The sequence below is a fragment of the Salvelinus namaycush genome, chromosome 25 (assembly GCF_016432855.1).
Source record: "Salvelinus namaycush isolate Seneca chromosome 25, SaNama_1.0, whole genome shotgun sequence".
Classification (NCBI taxonomy): Eukaryota; Metazoa; Chordata; class Actinopteri; order Salmoniformes; family Salmonidae; genus Salvelinus; species Salvelinus namaycush.
Window position 1 is genome coordinate 19,540,756 of NC_052331.1, and position 19,736 is coordinate 19,560,491.

The window sequence follows — 19,736 nt, forward strand, 5'->3', positions numbered from 1 at the left end:
CTTCCTGTGGTAAATCAAGCTTTTGGGCACTAGAGTTCTCTATCTATCGCTATGATTTCACCAGACCGCACTTCGGTAATGTTGAAGAGTTAAAGGGGCAATCCTTTTAAAAGCTTAATACTGTTTTGGTAATTTTTTAAGATATATATTCTTCAAGAATCAATAGGTATTCATTTATAAGTCCAACAATGTATGTAGCAACAGAGTACCACAGTATGAGTCATAATACCCATAAAACCTAGCGGTCAAACAAGGAAATGGTTCCAATTGTTTTCCACAGTTCATTTTTCCCATAGGGGATTTTAGAAACACTTAAAGTAAGGGCTGTGTTTAATGTAAACTTACCCTGGCGTGACGTTTTGATAACTGTGTAAATCTCTCTAGGACAAGGTGACTTTTATCAATATATTTTCCTCCATTTACCCCCCAAAAAAGAAATGCTAATTAGCTACTAATGAGTAGTTCATAAAGAACTACAAATGCCTTGATCTGGACGAGACTGCTGAATTGAAGCAAAGGTAAGAATCTTTGGATTAACAATCTAATGTTAGCTAAATTTAGTAATGAATAAATTGGCAATTCTGTTAACTGTCTTGTGCAAGTTTTAAATTGACACAATACCTGTTAGCAAAGGTGTCAGCTAGATATGAAGTGCAGGGATTTGTAGTCTTGCATGTCTACATTGATGCTAATTAGCATTTTTGAATCTGAGAGTAAATAGAGCCAAATATATTGATAAGTCACCTTGTCCGAGAGAGAGTTACATGGTTATCAAAACGTCAGGCCAGGGTAAACAGCATTTTTGGTTCTTAAATTCAACAACTAAATATTATTTATAAAAAGCAATCTAATTACTGTTTTTTTTAAAGACTATAATTTGTTTGTGAACATGATAGCTGTACTTTTAGTTTATGGTTGATGAATCTTGTTGGCCATTAGCCAATCCAGTGTTTCTCAAATGAGTTCAAAGCATGTGAATGCATCCAACTCGTATTTACTACTTCACAACTGGAAATTACCACCTTCCCACTCATAAAACTAGTAGAAGAAAGGTGCTTTATGAAGTGATTGTTTATTGACATTCGTTAACAGTACTATGCTCGAATTGAAAGCGCAGCCTGAGAATTACTGCATGTGAGCTCATCAGACAGGAAATAGTGGGGACGGACAGTGAAACATGTAGACCTGTGAGAGGGTTTCTGAGACCTAAAGAATGGTCATAAAACGTTCACTAGCTGCAAACAATCTCTTTAAGGAAAAATATAATGTAAGATTTTTAAAATAAGCAACAGATTATTGTTTGAAAATTACATTGCTTGTTCTTCGCCACAGGAAATGTGCATATCATTAGACACATTTTCAACAGTAACTTAAAACATTCTGATTCTTATACTGTACATACTGAACAACAACATAGACAATACATAAAAAATACATGAATAACACCAATCTTGTACTGCATATGACATTTTATCATTTCAAAATGCTTTGACAATACATTTCCTGTATAAACTTGATCTTACAGCCTTCCAATTTCATAATAGCAACTATAAATGCACTCACTGTACATTTCAAAATCTTAATTGTCCAAGGAAAGGAACACGAGAGAAAGTGAAAAGATTTTAACAAAAACATAGGTCATGTAAGTACAGTAGTAGTGTTCAATATCAGTTTCTGGTGTCTCTCTTCTAATATCAAACTACTATAACAATGAACATGATAGCACATACACAATTATTCAATTGGTCTGCAATCAACTCAGTTATAGGCCTACGTATGCCTGACAGTGGCATTTTGTCATATACAGTGTTTTCATGTTAAGGCATGGCATTTGCAGACCACAACAGCTGTCCTATCCTATAATGATAAAGTCGCTATAGGATATGTGCATTAAATGACAACATGAGGGGAAATTAATAAAGCAACCCTGTGGGGTCTGTCCTAAATGGATGTGGCATGGTAACCTAGAACTGACAAAAGACCCACCAACGTGACGTTAATTTTAAGTCCATTACATGTTCATGTCACAGCACGTATGACTGTGGCCAAGAGTAGACATACAGGCATACACTGAAACAAAATCGAACATGTTAACCTGCTGCTATAACAGAAGTGCGGTAACAAGTCAACAGCATTGTAATCTACTGTTTTTTGATTTGTTCAGCCAGAACTATAGTGTATAATAATTGCAAGTAGTGTTACATTTAAAAACATTAAAAAATATAATAGATTTCTGTTCAAATAGTTGTATACATATATTTAAGGTGAACTTAGTGTCAACTCCTCAGAAGTGCAACAAATATTCAGGAAGAATAAGATCCAGTACTATCTAAACACAATACCCGCAAATTTACTTTAATTGTTCTCTCTTGGTTTGCCTCAGTGTTTGAATATATATTTAAACAATGCAATATGTCCAGTTCTGTGTTCCATGCTTGAAAAAATTATATAAAAACCTGGCAAAATATTTAAACACTTCCTTCCAAAATAATCTGTCTACCATGTACAAATGAAACACAACAATCTTGTGACAATGAAACATTCATAATATCCTGACTCAAGTGTGTTAAAACAAGAGATGACACACCTCATGTAAACATCAAATGCTTCTCAAGGTCAAGAGGGGGAAAAGAAGTGTTGTTTTCACATGGAGCACATCGGAAAGAAATTCTGATCTGACGTTGTTTAAGGGGGTTTCTTCACATCGCTTCACTCTAATTACCTACAGTAAAACTGGTTTGTGTTCGTTTCCCAATCAGCTTCAAGGTTTACGTCAATTCCACACATGCTTTTAGTGATAAAACATAGTTTTGACTTCAATTAAAATATAACAACTTCAATATCATTAGAATCCTCGAACACTCGTTTTGCAATTGCGGTAGGATCTTGCGACACTATTGAATCTCTCCTGATACATCACAATGTTCACAAAATCTTGGTAAAAACTTAGGGCAATTAAGAACTTGAGAGATGTTGATGACCCAGTCCTTTGCTGATGGATTATCCCAGGATATGACCAGTGGCAGCAGTATTTGAAGTGGAATTGCCAAACTTGGAACACAATGTCATGAGATAATGTTGGTTGTAGTGGTTCACGTGACAGTATTTGAGGCATTTCTCTCCCTCTGATAATGCGAGTTGAGGCATTTCTTCTAGTGATAATGTTGGTTGTGGTTGGTGATGTGATGATGCTTGCTGAGGCTGTTGGTGCAAGGTGCACTGTGAGAGAGGGACTAGACTATTCATTGGCGTGTGTGATGTGTTGAGTCAAGGCCCTGAGTACTGTTATAGGCTGAGCAAATAAGAGCTATGTGCCTTTATGCAAACAAAGGTACATTGTAACATGTGAGTAATGCATGTGGTGGTGCTTGGCTTTTCCTTTTGCTTGTATACTGTACATAAGATTGTTAAAAAAGAGAAATGTACAGTCCTCTGGCTGTTGTATTGAAATGTACAGTATAAAGGGAGTGTTGTGTACAGTAGAGTCCACAGTCCTGAGGCACAGGATCCTATTTAAGTTCTTGATTGCTTCGCAAATGGCACCCTATTCCCTACATAATGCAGTACATTTGACCAGAGTTCTATGGTCCCTGGTCAAAAGTAGTGCACTATATAGGAAATAAGGTGCCATTTGGGATGCACACCTCTCTCCTTCACTCAAGGCCAAAAGTGCTGGTCTCCTCCACAGCGATCAGCAGTTTCTCATAGAGCATGGTGTAGGAGGGGTATGGAGGGAGATCCAGCCGGTTGAAGCATGTGTGTGCCCTGGAAGATATAGACCATGCATCAGAGCAGACAACCAATTCAACAGAATAGAGTTCTTACAAATACTTTACATTGTTATGCAGTGGTTTGGAGGATAACAGCACAGGACAGTCTGAATCTATACCTGTAATAGCAGGTATACCGGTAATGGTAGAAATGATTGTCTAGGTCCACTCTACTTTGGGTAGAGCGCTTATATTACCTTGGAAGAGCGGTGATCTTGCCCCACTTCTCGATACAGAAGCGTCGCAGGCCGTTACTGCCCCGTAGCGCAGTGAAGCCCTCGTAGGGAACACTGGAGGTGCCAGTCACAAACTGCAGCAGACGCAGCCTCTGCTCATTGTTGAAGCGCTCCACGGCCCCCCAGAACCACCGGATCACTATGTGGCTGTCATGGTAGCCTGCGATGCAGAAGGACAATAGGGCATGTCAAAGACTGGGTACAGAGGTTGGTAGCTTGGTCCCATATCAGATGTGATGTGCGGTAGCCAACTCCTTTATTGTTGACATGCCATAGAAGAGTTGGCTACAGCATATACAGTATAGAAATCAGGCAACAGGGATGATGGTTCAACAAGGGACTGTGGCGTCCCTTACAAAAACAACATGTCAAATATGTCTGGGAATTGCCAGGGACCTCATAATACAATCTTAGCATGATACTTAGGTGCCGAAACAATATTTATTGTGATTCGCATGATTATCACGATACTATTTGTATTGCGATTCGATACTTAGATTTTATTGCAATTTTACATATTGCTCACTATCTCTGCTGCAGAGAGAAGAGCGACCATGAGAACATTGCTTTTATCAGTCATGGAAATAAAACAGTTCTGAAAACATGTTGGCTCACTATTTAAAAAGAAGATGGAGAACAAGCTATATGTAACGATCGTCGTCATATTCCTCCTCCTCGGATGAGGAGGAGCATGGATCAGACCAACACGCAGCGAGGTATGTTGACATAATGATTTATTAGACAAAACGACGAAACACGAAATAACACTTTAGAAATACAAAATAACAAAACGAACTAAACAGACCTAAACTTACGAACTTACATGAAACGAAGACCACACGAACAGGAACAGACAAACCGAAACAGTCCCGTGTGGTAACATGTACTGACACGGAAGACAACCACCCACAACAATCAATGTGAAAACACCTACCTTAATATGGCTCTCAATCAGAGGAAATGAAAACCACCTGCCTCTAATTGAGAGCCATATCAGGTCACCCTTTAACCAACATAGAAACACATAACATAGACTACCCACCCAAACTCACGCCCTGACCGTCAAACACATACAAAAACAACAGAAAACAGGTCAGGATCGTGACAGAACCCCCCCCTCAAGGTGCGAACTCCGGGCGCACCCCTAAAACTCAAGGGGAGGGTCTGGGTGGGCATCTGTCCGCGGTGGCGGCTCCGGCGGTGGACGAGGACACCACTCCACCACTGTCTTTGTCCCCCTCCTTAGCGTCCTTTGAGTGGCGACCCTCGCCCCCGACCATGGTCCAGGAACCTTCACTAAGGCCCCTCCTACATAGAGGAGACAACTCAGGAACGAGAGGTAGCTCAGGACAGAGGTAGCTCCGGACAGAGAGGTAGCTCCGGACAGAGGGACAACTCTGTACTAATGGCAGCTCCGGACTGGGTGGCAGCTCCGGACTGGAGGGCAGCTCATGACTGGAGGGCAGCTCATGACTGGAGGGCAGCTCGTGACTGGAGGGCAGCTCGTGACTGGAGGGCAGCTCGTGACTGTAGGGCGGCTCTGGCAGCTCCTGACTGGCTGGCGGTTCTGGCGGCTCCTGACTGGCTGGCGGCTCTGGCGGCTCCTGACTGGCTGGCGGCTCTGGCGGCTCCTGACTGGCTGGCGGCTCTGGCGGCTCCTGACTGGCTGGCGGCTCTGGCGGCTCCTGACTGGCTGGCGGCTCTGGCGGCTCCTGACTGGCTGGCGGCTCTGGCGGCTCCTGACTGGCTGGCGGCTCTGGCGGCTCCTGACTGGCTGGCGGCTCTGGCGGCTCCTGACTGGCTGGCGGCTCTGGCGGCTCCTGACTGGCTGGCGGCTCTGGCGGCTCTGGCGGCTCCTGACTGGCTGGCGGCTCTGGCGGCTCCTGACTGGCTGGCGGCTCTGGCGGCTCCTGACTGGCTGGCGGCTCTGGCGGCTCCTGACTGGCTGGCGGCTCCTGACTGGCTGGCGGCTCCTGACTGGCTGGCGGCTCTGGCGGCTCCTGACTGGCTGGCGGCTCCTGACTGGCTGGCGGCTCTGGCGGCTCCTGACTGACGGACGGCTCTGGCGGCTCCTGACTGACGGGCGGCTCTGGCGGCTCCTGACTGACGGGCGGCTCTGGCGGCTCCTGACTGACGGGCGGCTCTGGCGGCTCCTGACTGACGGGCGGCTCTAATGGCTCGGGACAGACGGACGGCTCAGAAGGCGCTGGACAGACGGACGGCTCAGAAGACGCTGGGCAGACGGACGGCTCAGAAGGCGCTGGGCAGACGGACGGCTCAGAAGGCGCTGGGCAGACGGACGGCTCAGACGGCGCTGGGCAGACGGATGGCTCAGACGGCGCTGGGCAGACGGATGGCTCAGACGGCGCTGGGCAGACGGATGGCTCAGACGGCGCTGGGGAGACGGATGGCTCAGATGGCGCTGGGCAGACGGATGGTTCTGGCCGGATGAGGCGCACTGTAGGCCTGGTGCGTGGTGCCGGAACTGGAGGCACCGGACTGGAGACACGCACTTCAAGGCTAGTGCGGGGAGCAGGGACAGGGCACACTGACCTCTCGAAGCGCACTATAGGCCTGGTGCGTGGTACCGGAACTGGAGGTACCGGGCTGAGGGCACGCACCTCAGGGCGAGTGCGGGGAGAAGGAACAGTGCGTACAGGGCTCTGGAGACGCACAGGTGGCTTAGTGCGTGGTGCCGGAACTGGAGGCACTGGGCTGGAGACACGCACCATAGGGAGAGTGCGTGGAGGAGGAACAGGGCTCTGGAAACGCACTGGAAGCCTGGTGCGTGGTGTAGGCACTGGTAGTACTAGGCTGGGGCGGGAAGGTGGCGCCGGAAATACCGGACCGTGCAGGCGTACTGGCTCCTTTGAGCACTGAGCCTGCCCAACCTTACCTGGTTGCATGCTCCCCGTAGCCCGTCCAGTGCGGGGAGGTGGAATAACCCGCACTGGGCTGTGTTGGCGAACCGGGGACACCATGCGTAAGGCTGGTGCCATGTACACCGGCCCGAGGAGACGTACTGGAGGCCAGATATGTTGAGCCGGCTTCATGGCACTTGGCTCAATGCTCACTCTAGCCCGGCTAGTGCGGGGAGGTGGAATAACCCGCACCGGGCTATGAACACATACAGGAGACACCATGCGCTATACTGCGTAACACGGTGTCTGCCCGTACTCTCGCTCTCCACGGTAAGCCCGGGAAGTTGGCGCAGGTCTCCTACCTGACTTCGCCACACTACCCTTTGTACCCTTTGTACTTGCGGGCTTCCAGCCTTGCTTCCGTGCTGCCTCCTCATATCGTCGCCTCTCCGCTTTAGATGCCTCCAGCTCCGCCTTGGGACGGCGACACTCCTCTGGCTCTGCCCAGGGTCCTTCTCCGTCCAGAATCTCTTCCCATGTCCAATCCTCCTTGACCCACTGCTGCTGTCGTTGCTGTCCGTTAACCCGCTGCTTGATCTGGGTTTGGTGGGTGGTTCTGTAACGATCGTCGTCATATTCCTCCTCCTCGGATGAGGAGGAGCATGGATCAGACCAACACGCAGCGAGGTATGTTGACATAATGATTTATTAGACAAAACGACGAAACACGAAATAACACTTTAGAAATACAAAATAACAAAACGAACTAAACAGACCTAAACTTACGAACTTACATGAAACGAAGACCACACGAACAGGAACAGACAAACCGAAACAGTCCCGTGTGGTAACATGTACTGACACGGAAGACAACCACCCACAACAATCAATGTGAAAACACCTACCTTAATATGGCTCTCAATCAGAGGAAATGAAAACCACCTGCCTCTAATTGAGAGCCATATCAGTTCACCCTTTAACCAACATAGAAACACATAACATAGACTACCCACCCAAACTCACGCCCTGACCGTCAAACACATACAAAAACAACAGAAAACAGGTCAGGAACGTGACACTATATGATTTTTTTATTTTTAAGTTTTGGCACAGGTACAGCCGACTAGCGCTAGCTGACGCTACCTAGCGAAAAAAACATTATACCATTTTTTTTTTTTTAGATCGATACTTGAGTCAAAGTATCGATATAATATCGTCCAAAAATAATATTCTGATATGTAGCTGTATGGATCCCCCCCATCAAGTAATGTAAACAAATTGCAATTTCACAATGTGAAATTGTTGTTTTCATCACATGAAACCATATTTTCACATGTATTCAATTTACAGTTCACATGTTAACAAGGAATTAACTTTAAAATGCGAGCGCAAATGAATTGTAAATGGATGCCAAAAAATTGTTTTATTTTAATTTTTAACGATAACACGTTTAAATAAAACACCTCCCTCTTTCCTTCAATTTTCCCTATCTTTGGTTATGTTACCCTGGCCATTTGCTTTTGCAGCTTTTTTCCAGTTGGAGGTTTTGGCACATTCATTCCAGCAACATAGCTGCATCCAATGATTATTGGCTATTGAGCGGCTTTGAAGCCACCGGTTGATCATACTGGCTATAGCCACGGGAAGTAGGGATGCTGAGGGTTAACAAAAAATATATAATATACCAATAAATAAAAACAATTGTGCACTAGGCCTTTATTACTCCCGTAGGAGCAGAGAGAAATACTTGTCAGCAGAGCGGGGGGAAAAATACCTCCCCATCTAACTCCATCTAACAATTGAATGTGCCCTTTACATCACATGGGCAGTGGCCGATTGGCCGTCGGGAGCATCAGGTCTCTCCGCGACGCACATAGCAACCGTCTACCTGCTTCTCTACTGATAACATTTTAGACAAGTCGCAACGCGAAATAGACGGTCAGAAAAGAAAAGGTGGAGCAGAGAGGAAGAGAATAAAAAAGAGAAAGGCCCTTGCCACAGACGCAGCTAAATGCTGCAAAATAAGCGGCATGTTCACCAGTAAGGGACCAGGTCAGTCAAAAACACTAGCTAAAACACACACACACAACACCCAGCATGGCTAGCTAAGTAGCCTAGCTAATAATAGTGACACAACGGCCGGTAGGCTAAACAGTTCGCACGTTTTACGTCTTCGTGGAGGAATTATATCATAGCATTGAGTGCAACATAGCGATCATAATGACATTGAAGGCAATATGTTTCAACTAGTAAAAAATAGTAAACTTAGACTATGGAGTTGCCAGCATTCGGTAATGACTCATGCCACATAAGCGGAGGGAAAGTGCACATACACTGTACAGCGAAACAGGCTACAGTAACGTAACCATAATACATCCTTGAACGTAACACAGGCAATGACAAAGATCATTAGTGCCATTAGTACCGGCAATACAAGTTACTACAATAATATACAGCTCTGGGAAAAATTCCCAGAGCTGTATTAATGTAGCCTACTGATACACTAATGATAGTGAGTATGCTAAGAGTATTTTCTTTGCAAAGGTGGAGAAGGAAGCAGCAGCAGCACTAGAGCTTCAGGTGCAACTGCAGAACTGGAGATAGTGGTCAGTTCAGAGTCAGATTCAGAGCAGGAACCTTCAGGTACAACTTAAGAGCACAAACCTAAACATGTAGGCTATGATTTTAGATTAATATGTGCTTTATTTATGAGATTATCAGTAGGACTGTAATTGCGGGGGGGGAATACAATCGATGACTGCACAAGTAATACAATACAAGTTATTTACGATGTTAATCTCATTCTGCAGAGCAACCTGGGGGGGAGAGACATTCTGGAGGAGCAGCAGGACTGTGATTCCGTAGCTCAGACTGCTCTCCCAGAGAAGAGAACAAAAAAAAATAGAAAACCAGGTGAGTTGGCAGAAGACGAGTCCATTGCTAATGCAGCCATGGATTACAAAATCAAGATCCACAATGTGGTACTGAACACTGTTGTTGAAAGTATTCACTGTCGTTATGCAGCAAATACAGTGCTGTGTGCAGATGTCTCCTGCATGAATCCGAAGCATTTTCTTGAGATCAGAGAAAAGGGCGTTCCAAAGACAGCAATGAAGGAGCTCAGCAAATTCTTACTGGAATTTGATGAACATGCCACTGTTGCGGCATTGCAGGCTGAACTGATCAGCCTTGCACAACAGTGGGAAAGACTGAAACAGTCAGCATTGGAGGAGTACAACACCAGGGCTGCCGCTGCCAGTGATGAATCAGGGGAAGGCTTTTAGGATCCTGATGAAAGTGTGAAGTTGGTGAGCAGAATTTGTTCCACATGTAAAAACTGCCCGGTACACTGCTATCTTCCCCTGTCTCTACAATCTGCTCACGGATGCGTATCACATCATTGATTTGGGCTACAAGTCCCTCACCCTATCCATCACTCAGGTGGCTAGTGAGAGAACCTTCTCCACCCTGAAATTCATGAAGAACCGCCTAAGAACCTCCCTCACTCAAGAGAACCTTGAAGCGTTCGTTTTGATGGCAAGAGAAAGAGATTCTTATGGGACTTGACAAAGATGACATCATTGACAAGATGGCAGAGAGCAGTGAGTTACTGCGCCTCCTACTGGTTTACTAGTGGTAATTACTCACTGGTTACTCTGAAGTAGCTATGCTATGACTCTTCCTTAATAACAGGCTGACAAGGGTGAAAGAACATTTGCTGTGAGTTAAAGCTTTTGTACAGAGGCATGTTTTTTGGACTTTCGTATTATACTTGCAGTTATGTAGCCAATGTTCAATTTCATTGACTCAGTGTATAGATGTTTATTTTTGTGCTGTTTGTTTTATGGACACCAGTGAGTGAACATTGTAATCTACATGTTTTTGTAGAGGAGTGCTTTTTTGACTTTTGTATTATACTTACTTACATTTTTGTAGCTTATGTTCAAGTTCAGTGAATGTGTGTGTGAAGTTTTGATACGCTTGATGCTTGAATATAAAGATAATCATTTGAGCTAGCTCTGTATATCTCATCCTCCATTTAAAAGTGTAGGCTAATTGTTTTGTGTGTCCAGCCTTGTACATTTGTATGTGCTACAGTATGATTGGTGTATTCCTAGTGAGTTTGAGGGTGCACCCATAGCTATAGCATACCTTAAACTCAGTGTTCAGATAGGCTAATTGTTGGTCAGTCCCAAATGTTTGTATTTTGTAATGTGGATAACTTCTTCCCAGATGAATATAGTGACCAAATGTATAACTAGTTTGGTACCGTTACATCAACTAATAGGGTTAGCCTACAAAATTAGCGGTCTGGTGGTTTGCGTGAACAGGGTGGCCTGGGATGGAGTCAAATTTCCGGCCTGAATTATTGTTTCAGTCCACCCCTGCACATGGGTGCCATGGTAGTGGATACATTGCCTTTTAAAAACATGTTGGGACACACATTAACCGTAGTCCTAGACTAAAATGCAAGTTTGTAGATTTTCCAATAGGTAATATGCTCCCTTGAAGTCTGCTCACCTCCTCTATACTCTGTGTTGTTCCTCCAGTCATTGAGGTCTATCTCAGCTGTCCCAGCGATGACCAGCTCCAACTCTCTGGCATCGAACACTGACACCAGCCGGGAATCCACCACCTGGAGAAATATATCCGAAACATAGAACATTAAAAACGATGTAGGAGTGTACATATTTAGACACATTGCTCCTGTCAATCACTTGGTGACTTCATTTGATAGTCAGGTTCTATTGCATTCTAAGAAACTTGAAGAAATCATATTTGAAGTGCAAAGTGAAAGCCCTCTGAAAGCATAGACAGGCTGGGAAAAAACTAATTAGACATATTGGGGGAAATCATGCCATGGCCATTAACTGTTGCCCTGAGAGTGTTTACTGTACCTCATAGAAGCCCCTGACCAGTGCCTCTGTCTGCTTGACCACTCCTCTCTCCACCCTCCATTTCACCATGCGGTCAATGTACTCCTTCTTATTCTTCTCTGTCACATTAATGTTAGCCCCTCCAGACTTCAGCTCTCTCTCTGTTACCTGCCCGCAAATAGAGCAATATCCATGTTACAATACAGACATACCTTACAATGCAAAAGTCCCAATGAAAGCACACTACATAACCAAATGTATGTGGACACCTGCTTGTCGAACATCTCATTCCAAAATCATGGGCATTACTATGGAGTTGGTCCCCCTTTGCTGCTATAACTGCCTCCACTCTTCTGGGAAGGCTTTCCACTAGATGTGGGAACATTGCTGCGGGGACTTCCATTCAGGCATTAGAGAGATAGGGAGAGGTCATGAGCAGATGAGCTCCTCCATTTTTCAGCATGTTTTTAAAAAATATATAGATTTAGAGTAAAATAAACTTGGATTTTTCGGCAGGGATATACAGTTGAAGTCGGAAGTTTACATACCATTCGGTTGGAGTCATTAAAACTCGTTTTTCAACCACTCCACACATTTCTTGTGAACAAACTATAGTTTTGGGAAGTCAGTTAGGACATCTACTTTGTGCATGACACAAGTAATTTTTCCAACAATTGTTTACAGACAGATTATTTCACTCTATCAGAATTCCAGTGGGTCAGAAGTTTACATACTAAGTTGACTGTGCCTTTAAACAGCTTGGAAAATTCCAGAAAATGATGTCATGTCTTTAGAAGCTTCTGATAGGCTAATTGACATCATTTGAGTCAATTGAAGGTGTACCTGTGGATGTATTTCAAGGCCTACCTTCAAACTCAGTGCCTCTTTGCTTGACATCATGGGGGAAATCAGCCAACACCTCAGAAAAAAAATTTGTAGACCTCCACAAGTCTGGTTCATCCTTGGGAGGAATTTCCAAACGCCTGAAAGTACCATGTTCATCTGTACAAACAATAGTACGCAAGTATAAACACCATGGGACCACGCAGCTGTCATACCGCTCAGGAAGGAGACGGGTTCTGTCTCCTAGAGATGAATGTACTTTGGTGCGAAACGTGCAAATCAATCCCAGAACAACAGCAAAGGACCTTGTGAAGATTCTGGCGGAAACAGGTACAAAAGTATCAACGTCCACCGTAAAATGAGTCCTATATTGACATAACCTGAAAGGCCGCTCAGCAAGGAAGAAGCCACTGCTCCAAAACCGCTATAAAAAACCCAGACTACAGTTTGCAACTGCACATGGGGACAAAGATTGTACTTTTTGAAGAAATGTCCTTTGGTCTGATGAAACAAAAATAGAACTGTTTGGCCATAATGACCATCATTATGTTTGGAGGAAAAAGAGGGAGGCTTGCAAGCCGAAGAACACCATCCCAACTGTGAAGCACGGGGGTGGCAGCATAATTTTTACATTTACATTTAAGTCATTTAGCAGACGCTCTTATCCAGAGCGACTTACAAATTGGGGGGGTGCTTTGCTGTTGGAGGGACTGGTGCACTTCACGAAATAGATGGCACATGAGGAAGGAAAAGTATGTGGATATATTGAAGCAATATCTCAAGACATCAGTCAGGAAGTTAAAGCTTGGTCGCAAATGGGTCATCCAAATGGACAATGACCCCAAGTATACTTCCAAAGTTGTGGCAAAATGGCTTAAGGACAACAAAGTCGAGGTATTGGAGTGGCCATCACAAAGCCCTGACCTCAATCCTATAGAAAACTTGTGGGCAGAACTGAAAAAGCGTGTGCGAGCAGGAGGCCTACAAACCTGACTCCGTTACACCAGAGGAATGGGCCAAAATTCACCCAATTTATTGTGGGAAGCTTGTAGAAGGCTAACCAAAACGTTTGCCCCAAGTTAAACAATTTTAAAGGCAATGCTACCAAATACTAATTGAGTGTATGTAAACTTCTGACCCACTGGGAATATGATGAAAGAAATAAAAGCTGAAATAAATCATTCTCTACTATTATTCTGACATTTCACATTCTTGAAATAAAGTGGTGATCCTAACTGACCTAAGACAGGGATTTTTTTACTGGGATTAAATGTCAGGAATTGTGAAACTGAGTTTAAATCTATTTGGCTAAAGTGTAAGTAAACTCCCGACTTCAACTGTATACAGGATGCTACCCTCCACAGCATAACTTTCACTCCAGATCAAAACTCCAAACGTACAGCCTAATTTTGGAAGACCAGATACAACTTCAGTTAGCACTGAGGCGTGAAGTGAAATGTGTCGAAGCCTTTTAGCCCAACACATGGCAGGAGTCTCACAGACTATCCCTCCCAAATCTAGAGGTCTTGAAGCACCCTCCTGCTGTTCAGGACCATCCACTGGCATTTTCTACAAGAAATCTGCCTCCAGAAATAAAGCTTCTCCCAAGTGAGTGTGACTCCTACTCCCGCTGCCTGCTGCACTGCTGCTTGGATTCCACCTGGCGATCTGTTCACGTCTGCTCTGGCTTGTCTCTCCCTGTCTGGTACAGGTACCCCCACCACACTCACCCCTCTCTACCGAGCTTTCACTTACCTCCAGCACACAGGCACTGTTGGGGCAAGTGACTCTGAACTTACAATGACTAGCCCCAAGTTAAAAAAAAAAAAAAAGGTGCATTTTGCTATGTGCCTCATGACTCCTGCATGCTTTGTTGACTATGAACTTTCTTGTTTACCCTACCGTGGGACAGACTGTTTGTTCCCACACTCGGGACTCTGACTCTCTATTGGTTACATAGACTTTTGGCCCCCCATCCTATTCTAACCACCTCTCGCGGCTGTGTATTTATGTTACCTGATGAAATTGCTGTATAATATGATCCTGTTGCCATCTAATGCTCATTCAAATGTCATAAATCAACACTGCAGAGCTCTACCTGTCCTATGCCGTGCCTTGATTGTATTACTGTTGATGATATCTGGAAATGTGCATGTACAGCCTGGCCCATCTACTGTTGCTAGCCCCAATTCTGACTTGTGCTTTGATATGTTTCACTGATGTCTGCTCTTGTAAAAGCCTGGGTTTTCTGCACATTAACACGAGAAGCTTATTACGTAAAATTGATCAATTGAAAGTGTGGTTTCACAGCTCCAATCCAGATGTGTTGGTCATTATTGAGACGTGGTTAAGGAAGAGTGTTTTGAATACTGGATGCCAACCTTTCTGGCTATAACCTTGTTCGGCAAGACAGATCTTCCTAAGGTGGGGGAGTGGCAATCTTTACCAAGGATCACCTTCAGTGCTCGGTTATCTCCACGTAGTCTGTCCCCAAACAATTTGATTTGCTGGTTTTAAGCATTGAACTTTCGATTAGCTCTTTGTTGACTGTTGAAGTTTTTTTTTGTCCTCCATCAGCACCGGCCTGTACCCTACCTGCTGGCCCCTAAACTCTCTCTGAATTTGTCCTGCTACAGTAGATGACCTAAACTGGGACATGCTTAAACTACCTGACCAAGTCCTAAAGCAATGGGACTCCCTAAATCTTTCTCAGATTATTACCAATCCCACAAGGTATGACTCCAAACACCCAGAAAAGGCTACTCTCCTCAATGTTCTCCTTACAAATAATCCTGATAGGTACCAGTCTGGTGTTTTTTTGTAATGACCTTTGTGATCACTGTTTAACAGCCTGTGTTCGTAATGGCTACTCAGTGAAACGTCCTGTCCTGATTTGTCAAAGACGCTTGCTAAAAAACTTTAATGAGCAAGCCTACCTTCATGACCTGGCCTCTGTAAATTGGTATAGAATCAGCTTGATCCCCTCTGTCAAAGAAGCTCGGACGTTCTTTTTTGATATCTTCAGTGACTTCAGTGATATTGTTAACAAACACGCCCCCATAAAGAAAATTAGAAATGGGTTCAGCCCCTGGTTCGACCGTGATCTTGCAGAGTTACTCCACCTCAAGAATTCCATTTGGCGAAAGGCTCGGCACACGAATACTCAGGCTGACTGGCTCTCGTTCAGGCAAATGAGAAATAAGTGCACTCAGACTATCCGGATGGCCAAAGTTCGTTACTTTAAGGAGCAGTTCTCTCTCTGTCGGTGTAACCCCAAGAAGTTCTCAAACGGTTAATGACCTGGAGAATAAACACTCCTCCTCACAGCTGCCCATGTCCGTTAAAGTTGATTTTTGAGGTTGTTACTAACAAGACGCACATGGTTGAGCTCTTTAATCACCACTTCATTAAGTCAGGATTCCTATTTGACACAGCCATGCCTCCTTGCCCGTCCAACATTTCCTCATCCCTCACCCCTTCTAATGCGACTATCCCCGATGCTCCTCCCTCTTTTTCCCCTGCCCGCAACAAAGTTTCTCCCTGCAGGCAGTCACTGAGTCCGAGGTGCTAAAGGAGCTCCTTAAACTTGACCCTAAAAAAACATCTGTCACTGCGACCTTAAAGGTCCTCAATAATGTCACCATTGCCCTTGATTCTAAGCAATGTTGTGCTGCTTTTTCTATTGACTTGGCCAAAGCTTTTGATACGGTAGACTATTCCATTCTTGTGGTCCGGCTAAGGAGTATTGGTGTCTCTGAGGGGTCTCCTGGTTTGCTAACTACCTCTCTCAAAGAGTGCAGTGTATAAAGTCAGAACATCTGCCTGTCACCAAGGGAGTACCCCAAGGCTCGATCCTAGGCCCCATGCTCTTCTCAATTTACATCAACAACATAGCTCAGTCAGTAGGAAGCTCTCTTACCATTAATATGCAGATGATACAGTCTTATACTCAACTGGCGCCTCCCCAGATTTTGTGTTAAACGCTCTACAACAAAGCTTTCTTAGTGTCCAACAAGCTTTCTCTACCCTTAAACTTCTTCTGAACAGCTCCAAAACAAAGGTCACGTGGTTTGGTAAGAAGAATGCCCCTCTCCCCACAGGTGTGATTACTACTTCTGAGTGTTTAGAGCTTGAGGTAGTCACCTTATACAAGTACTTGGGAGTATGGCTAGACGGTACACGTTCTCTCAGCACATGTCAAAGCTGCAGGCTAAAGTTAAATCTAGACATGGTTTGCCAAACTAACCCTGATTCAGATGACCGTGCTAGATTATGGAGACGTAATTTATAGATCGGCAGGTAAGGGTGCTCTCGAGCGGCTAGATGTTCTTTACCATTCGGCCATAAGATTTGCCAACCAATGCTCCTTAAAGGACACATCACTGCACTCTATACTCTTCTGTAAACTGGTCATCTCTGTATATCTGTCGCAAGACCCACTGGTTGTTGCTTATTTATAAAACCCTCTTAGGCCTCACTCCCCCCTATCTGAGATATCTAATGCAGCCCTCATCCTCCACATACAACACCTGTTCTGCCAGTCACATTCTGTTAAAGGTCCCCAAAGCACACATGTCCCTGGGTCGCTCGTCTTTTCAGTTCGCTGGAGCTAGCGACTGGAATGAGCTGCAACAAACACTCAAACTGGACAGTTTTATCTCAATCTCTTCATTCAAAGACTCAATCATGGACACTCTTACTGACAGTTGTGGCTGCTTTGCGTGATGTATTGTTGCCTGTCCCTTCTTGCCCTTTGTGCTGTTGTCTGTGCCCAACAATGTTTCTACCCTGTTTTGTGCTGCTGCCATGTTGTGATGCTGCCATGCTATGGTGTCGTCATAGGTCTCTCTTTATGTAGTGTTGTTGTCTCTCGTCGTGATGTGTGTTTGGTCCTATATTTTTATTTTATTTATAATCCCAGGCCCCATCCCCGCAGGAGGCCTTTTGGTAGGCCATCATTGTAAATAAGAATGATTTCTTAATTGACTTGCTTAGTTAAATAAAGGTTAATGTTGGGCAATGTCTGGCTCGCAGTCTGTGTTCCAATTCATCCCAAAGGTGTTCGATGGAGTTAAGGTCAGAGCTCTGTGCAGGCCAGTCAAGTTCTTCCACACCAAAATCGACAAACCATTTCTGTATGGACTTCGCTTTGTGCATGGGGACATTGTCATGCTGAAACATAAAAGGGCCTTCTCCAAACTGTTGCCACAAAGTTAGAAGCACAGAATTGTCTAGAGTGTCATTGTATGCTGTAGCATTAAGATTTCCCTTCACTGGAACTAAGGGCCCTAGCACGAACATCCCCAGACAATTATTCCTCCTCCACCAAACTTTACAGTTGGCACTATGCATTCTGGCAGGTATCGTTCTCCTGGCATCCGCCAAACCCAGATTAGTCCGTCAGCCTACCAGCTGGTGAAGCGTGATTCATCACTCCAGAGAACACATTTCCACTGTTCCAGAGTTTTACACAGCGAGCTTTACACCACTCCAGGCGACGCTTGACATTGAGCATGGTGATCTTAGGCTTGTGTGCGGCTCCTCGGCCATGGAAACCCATTTCATGAAGCTCCCAACGAACTGTTCTTTTGCTGACTTTGCTTCCAGAGGTAGTTTGGAACTCGGTAGTAAGTGTTGCAACTGAGGCCAGACGATTTTTACGAGCTACGCGCTTCAGCACTCGGCTGTCCCGTTCTGTGAGCTTGTGTGGCCTAACACTTAGCGGCTGATCCGTTGTTGCTCCTAGACCTTTCCACTTCACAATAACAGCCCTTACAGTTGACCGGGGCAGCTCTAGCAGGGCAGAAATTTGACGGACTGACTTATTGAAAATGTGGCCATGTTGAAATTCACTGAGCTCTTCAGGATGGCCATTCTACTGTCAATGTTTGTCTATGGAGATTGCATGACTGTGCTCGATTTTATACACCTGTCAGCAACGGGTGTGGCGGAAATAGCTGAATCAACTAATTTGAAGTAGTGTCCACATACTTTATATATAGTGTATATACTGAAGATATACACTGATCATGAAGATCATTTCGTAGTAAAATAACATCTTATACCTTAGCTTGCTTTGGGTTTATGTTTAGATACTACGCATTTCTTATCATTGAGGACACCACCGGAGGTTGCTGAGGGGAGGACGGCTCATAATAATAGCTTGAACGGAGCGAATGGAATGGCATCAAACACATGGAAACCATGTTTGATGTATTTGATACCATTCCACTCATTCCGCTCCAGCCATTACGACAAGCCTGTCCCCCCCAATGAAGGTGCCACCAACCTCCTGTGGAGGACACACACATACCTGTCCGAAGACTTCCTCATTCACAGTGAAGGTAAGGTCCAGCATGTCTGTGATGTCATTGTCTTTCATCCACTGTAGACTCTGATGGAACTCCTCATCTAGGTATTCCAGATCACTCAGGTCAGTGGCTCTGCACAGGTAAACATATTTATCTCACACATTAACTGCTTTGGGGTTCACTATGTATTACTGCACAAAGCAACCCACTGCCTTAGTCAATCAAGGGGAGTAACTCACTCACTAGCCTGAGGTGCATTTTCTTTGTGTTTAATTGTAAAGAATGCTGATCGTGTCAGTTGTTGTAGCCCATTATCATCCTGTCTGGGGAGACTTGTCATTAGTGCTCACGCTAGAAAGTCACTCAATCTGGGTTAGACTGTGTTAAGCCTCAAACTTCTTTGGACATTTATGCCAGACTGCACACTAATCCAATATGGATAATTTTTCTTTGTTGTTAACGTGGCAGAGACATTTTTCTGTACAGAAGAATTGTAAAGGCCAATGTCGAGAGACAGAGACACTCACAGTCTGAGGAGAGCCTTGTAGAAGGGCCGTGTGAAGAAGGCATCCAGGAGATACTGGTGGATCAACACCAGTCCCAAAATACGCCCACTAAACCGGAACCTGCACACAAACACACACAGACAGGTCTCACACACACAAGTTCAAAATCTTCAATATAGAAATGCTACCAAAAATAATTTACAGAAACTCGTTACAAATAAAGTCATCCATGATTCACCAAATTACATTTTTGAAAGAAGCAACATTTTTTAAGCATATGTTTTCTTTTCATTCTCCTCCATTTACACTGAATGATGTTAACGGTCAGGATT

General features: G+C 44.5%; 1 protein-coding gene across 1 annotated transcript in view; it reads right to left on the reverse strand.

Annotated features, from left to right (window-relative positions):
• Positions 1–3,653: 3,653 nt before the first annotated feature.
• The window catches only part of LOC120019829 (E3 ubiquitin-protein ligase HECW1-like), a 67,041-nt gene continuing 50,958 nt past the window's right edge, over positions 3,654–19,736 (reverse strand). Inside the window, exons 23-28 of the mRNA XM_038963243.1 lie at positions 19,426–19,524; positions 18,901–19,030; positions 11,766–11,912; positions 11,389–11,503; positions 3,968–4,166; positions 3,654–3,765 (exon numbers count right to left, since the gene is read on the reverse strand). Of these exons, the coding sequence (XP_038819171.1) occupies positions 3,654–3,765; positions 3,968–4,166; positions 11,389–11,503; positions 11,766–11,912; positions 18,901–19,030; positions 19,426–19,524 (802 nt within the window). The remainder of the gene's footprint in view (positions 3,766–3,967; positions 4,167–11,388; positions 11,504–11,765; positions 11,913–18,900; positions 19,031–19,425; positions 19,525–19,736) is intronic.